This window comes from Penaeus chinensis, chromosome 7 (assembly GCF_019202785.1).
Source record: "Penaeus chinensis breed Huanghai No. 1 chromosome 7, ASM1920278v2, whole genome shotgun sequence".
NCBI lineage: Eukaryota > Metazoa > Arthropoda > Malacostraca > Decapoda > Penaeidae > Penaeus > Penaeus chinensis.
In genome coordinates, this window is record NC_061825.1 from 11,833,110 (window position 1) to 11,837,844 (window position 4,735).

A 4,735-nucleotide genomic window follows, 5' to 3' on the forward strand; every position below is an offset into this window, starting at 1 on the left:
GGGCACAGATTAAGAAAATGGTTGGGGGAACCATCATTATATATTCATTGCATGCATTTTCTATCTTTATCGGAATGTTTATTTGTCATGGCGAACATAAAACAAATGTAAAATTATTGATCTGATTTATCACTTTTCCATGACCACTCTCATACAGAGTAGTTCGAATTATTATATTCACCTGAGCTGCGTGTAAAAAGCGTCATCGCCCCGTGAGATCTGAATGCCTTATGGCCAGTCCCAAGGTTTTGCTTCAATCACGATATTATCTGCATTACACAGAGGCACCCACAGGTACTGCATGATAAATGATAAGATAAGCAGTCATTCACCCATATCACATCTTGCTTTTCTGACGGTATATACTTTCACTGAATGCCAACCCCACTCCCTCCATCCCAAAGCTATCATGGCACTCGGTCTCAGGACTATATAAGCATCCAGTGCTTGCTTGAAGGAATCACATCCTGCAAAGTCTCAAGTACAATGAAGGGGTTGGCGGTGGTAAGTGCTACGAAATACATGCTGTGATATGTAAAGACTCACATATACACACACATATATATAAGTGTGTGCGAGCATTAATTGTGTTCAATGAGGAACTGAATTATTCTGTTAACACCGGATTACGGTGCTAACTACCTTGCCTTGCTATTCCACACCACTTGGTCGATTTTACATATTAGTTTGCGTAAAGGCTAACGATACTTATTTTTTCAGACTACATACTCAGGGAATATACCTTGAATTTGTGTATGTTGCTCTTCCTAAGCCCAAGCTAGACAGGACCAATCACGTTAGAAAAGTTTATAGGTAGTTTCCAAGTTACTCTCACCGGTATTTCGACGATTTTTCTTCACAAACAAGAATTGGGAGAGGTCCATGTCCTACAGTGGAATGCCATGGGACGTTGATTTAATGATATATATATGTAATTAGTTTTTTGTTTTCATGAACGGACTTCTATCCATGAGGGAAAGTTTACTGACATTCAGACTGTATGTGCGTTGATGCACTCATCGTACGTATATGCAAGCGTGTTTTCGTGTGTATGTAAGCCTACGTATATCATAACGATGAAAAAGCAATATGCCTTTTTCTATACGTCACCATTTCTCAAGTGGTACGCTATATAATCTGTTCAGATCAGAAGTTGAATTCCATAGTCTGCTAAACCAAAATTTGATTTTATGATTTACGCATTGTAACTGGAAAAGGGCAAGTACTCGGTCAAAAGAGAATCTCTGGGACATTGATAGTGATTTGTGAACGTCTAACGCCACTTCTGATATGTTGCCACATCTTCACAGATCCTCGTGAGTCTCGGTTTTCTGGCGGTTTCGCTCGCCGTTCCCGATCGGCTTGGCGTGCATCATAACCACTCTCCGCATGCCCACCCGCCAACCCAGAATGGTTACAAATTACCACCACCACCACCCCTGCCTCCTACATATGTACCCCCCACCAAAACCCTGCCTTCACCTCCTCCTCCCCCAACCTACCGGCCCTACACCACCGCCCCTCCCACAACCTACCGGCCCTACACCACCGCCCCTCCCACAACCTACCGGCCCTACACCACCGCCCCTCCCACAACCTACCGGCCCTACACCACCGCCCCTCCCACAACCTACCGGCCCTACACCACCGCCCCTCCCACAACCTACCGGCCCTACACCACCGCCCCTCCCCCAACCTACCGGCCCTACACCACCGCCCCTCCCACCACCTACCGGCCCTACACCACCGCCCCTCCCACCACCTACCGGCCCTACACCACCGCCCCTCCCACAACCTACCGGCCCTACACCACCGCCCCTCCCACAACCTACCGGCCCTACACCACCGCCCCTCCCACAACCTACCGGCCCTACACCACCGCCCCTCCCACAACCTACCGGCCCTACACCACCGCCCCTCCCTCAACCTACCGGCCCTACACCACCGCCCCTCCCTCATCCCCTCCACCGTCGACCTACCTACCCCCCATCACTGCCAAGCCCCCACCCTATACATATGGGCCACCTGTCACAACAACAGTAAGTAATTCAAAGGGCATTACGCAAAAAAGCCTGTTGTTGATCTTAATAAGTGAATTGGTCATTATTACAATTATTAGCATCTCATCATTATCATCATTATTTCAATTGCTGCAATCACGAAAACGATTATTGTAATTATTACTCGTGCTTGGTAGTTTGTGTCATTATCAGTGTCATTTAAGCAATCATTACTTTCAATAGCAGTAATGGTATCTCTATTACAACCAATATCAACTATACCATCATTACCGTTATCCATATCAATGTTATCTATATCATTTTTATTATCTAGATCATCATTATTATCATCTATATAATCATGAATGCCATATTCATTGTCATTATTAGTACTATGATATCCATTACTACCTCCGTCATTAGTATTGTTGATGGTGATTATAAGATAGTATAGACAACAGAACCGTCAAGTGATTTGAATCCGCTCGTCCCTCACCCTCAGGGGAAGCCGAAGTACTGGTTTGAGTGGGAAGTAAACGACCATTATTCCGGCAACGAATATAACATGCAGGAACACCGTGACGGAAAAAAGACCGAGGGATTCTACAACGTTTTGCTTCCCGACACGCGAGTCCAGAGAGTCACTTACACTGTCGACGGCGACTCCGGTTTCGTGGCTGAAGTTACTTACGAAGGAGAGGCGAAGGAACCTACACACGGACAGACTTATCTTCTTCCTACTCCTCCTACACCTCCTCCTTCCATCTATGATGCTCCTTATTATTCTCGATAAGCTTCTCTCAGAGTATATTACTTAATATTCTAGCCTTACCAAAAGAAACATGAAAGATGTGAATGACAGACTAACAATCATCAGTGATTTCCTGATGTAATCAGAGAACTGAAATAAAGTTATTGGCTGTTTTAAGCTGATTTGTCATTTTTCCTATTGGGTCTGGAAGGTCTAGACCTCCCCATATACATATTTATTTATCTATTATATATATACGTATGTACACACATATATGTGTATATATTTCCATATATATATATAATGTATATATATGTATGCATGTATAAATATTCATGTATATACATGTATATATACGCGTATGTATACATATGTATGTATATACATACATATATAGATATATGCAGTATATATATACATATATGTATATATATGAGTGTGTGTGCATATATATATATGTGTATGTATATATACTTATATATTATATATGTGTAAATGTATATAGATATTTACATATATGTGTGTGTGCGTGTATATGTGTATATAAACATATGTGTGTGTACGTGTATGTATTTGTATACATTTATATACATATATACATACATATAAATTATATGTATATTGTGTAGATATATACATGTATGTGAGTATATATATCTATATATGTATGCGCGTATATATGTCTGTGTGTGTATATATAATATATATATATATACATGTATGTACGTATATATGAAGGAATATATCTATATATGTGCATATATGTGTCTGTTTGTGTTTGTTTGTGTGTAGAAATATATTTAGTATTTTAGTAGTGACATTAACAAGCAAGATCAGATCCATCACCATCACCTCTTTCAAATATGGAAGTGGAATTCATTACTATTTACATTAAGCTTCGCGTTGTATATCTAGTTATTTACAGTTGATTAATCAAGATGATTTACATCTGGTTTGGGAGGTGATACTCGTTGTGATTCAAATCGCAAATTGACAATTAATGCCAGAAAATAATTTTACTTCGAGTCAAAGCCCCGATTACACGAATCCTTGTAGACACTGGACAGAATTTCAAAATATCACAAAGATAATAACTTCAATATCTGAACGTAATCGTTTCTCTAATTTGAACAAAGAAAAGTAATACTTGTTTTATTTATTATTTGCATTCAAAATATTGGCCTTATTTAGGACATGAGCTGATAATGGCAGCCATTAATTTTTTAATGACTCAAACTGCAACGGGTCGACTTCAACCCAAGTGGAGAGGAGCAGCATAGATCTCGTAAGTGATCTCGGCTACGAAGCCCGATTCGCCGTCGACGGTGTAGGTGACCTGTACGTAGGTGTAAGGAAACTTGACCGTGTAGGATCCCTCCGGATTGTCGCCGTCGCCGCTCTCTTAATTAAGAAAAATGAAAGAAAAGAATAAAGGATGTGAATTAGACTAGTAATAAATTTAGGTATTGAATGCACAGTCCTTCCTTCAATGCCTGCACTTCCTTTAATTCTAATTCTGCCTTCGACTCCGGAGCACCATGTCCTGCGTGCTTGCAGCTTGGGCGGGGCCAGAGGGGTGGCTTCATCAGGAATTTATTAAAATAGTCAGTATCTATATAGAACAGTCATTATCAATAATTCAGCCAATAAACGTTTGATTCATAAAATCGAAATATAATGAATTCATTTATTTTCAAACACATTAATTCAGCCACATGATAATCCTAGGGATACAGATATGGGCATATTTCTATTTCTTTATAACAAGAGAGGTAATTACAGAAGAGACAGTGACCTTGTCAAAGTGATGACAGCTCCATCCGGAGGCACACGGCTGGTCATTCGGTATATTCGGATTGTATTGCATTATTGTGATAGCATTCTACACTTCATTGCTTCTATGGCACCTATCTGAGTACGGTTGAATATATGCAATATTTGCATTCAACCCACAAATCCGATTTTCAGAAAGGAACATCGTTGT

At 40.4% G+C, this 4,735-nt stretch overlaps 1 protein-coding gene across 1 annotated transcript; it reads left to right on the top strand.

The window, feature by feature from the left end:
• The first annotated feature begins 223 nt into the window (after positions 1-223).
• Positions 224-2,928, top strand: LOC125026860 (adhesive plaque matrix protein-like). Its single transcript, XM_047615457.1, has 5 exons — positions 224-294; positions 405-494; positions 721-796; positions 1,311-2,039; positions 2,503-2,928. Exons 1-5 carry the CDS (start codon positions 224-226, stop codon positions 2,791-2,793), a joined length of 1,257 nt encoding a protein of 418 aa, XP_047471413.1. The 3' UTR covers positions 2,794-2,928.
• Positions 2,929-4,735: the final 1,807 nt, after the last annotated feature.

Coding starts and splice junctions, on each gene's coding strand:
- LOC125026860 (XM_047615457.1), top strand. CDS start 224: ATGCCTTATGGCCAGTCCCAAGGTTTTGCTTCAATCACGATATTATCT. Junction 797..1,310: donor AGCTAGACAGGACCAATCAC/GTTAGAAAAGTT, acceptor ACATCTTCACAG/ATCCTCGTGAGTCTCGGTTT. Junction 2,040..2,502: donor GGCCACCTGTCACAACAACA/GTAAGTAATTCA, acceptor CCTCACCCTCAG/GGGAAGCCGAAGTACTGGTT.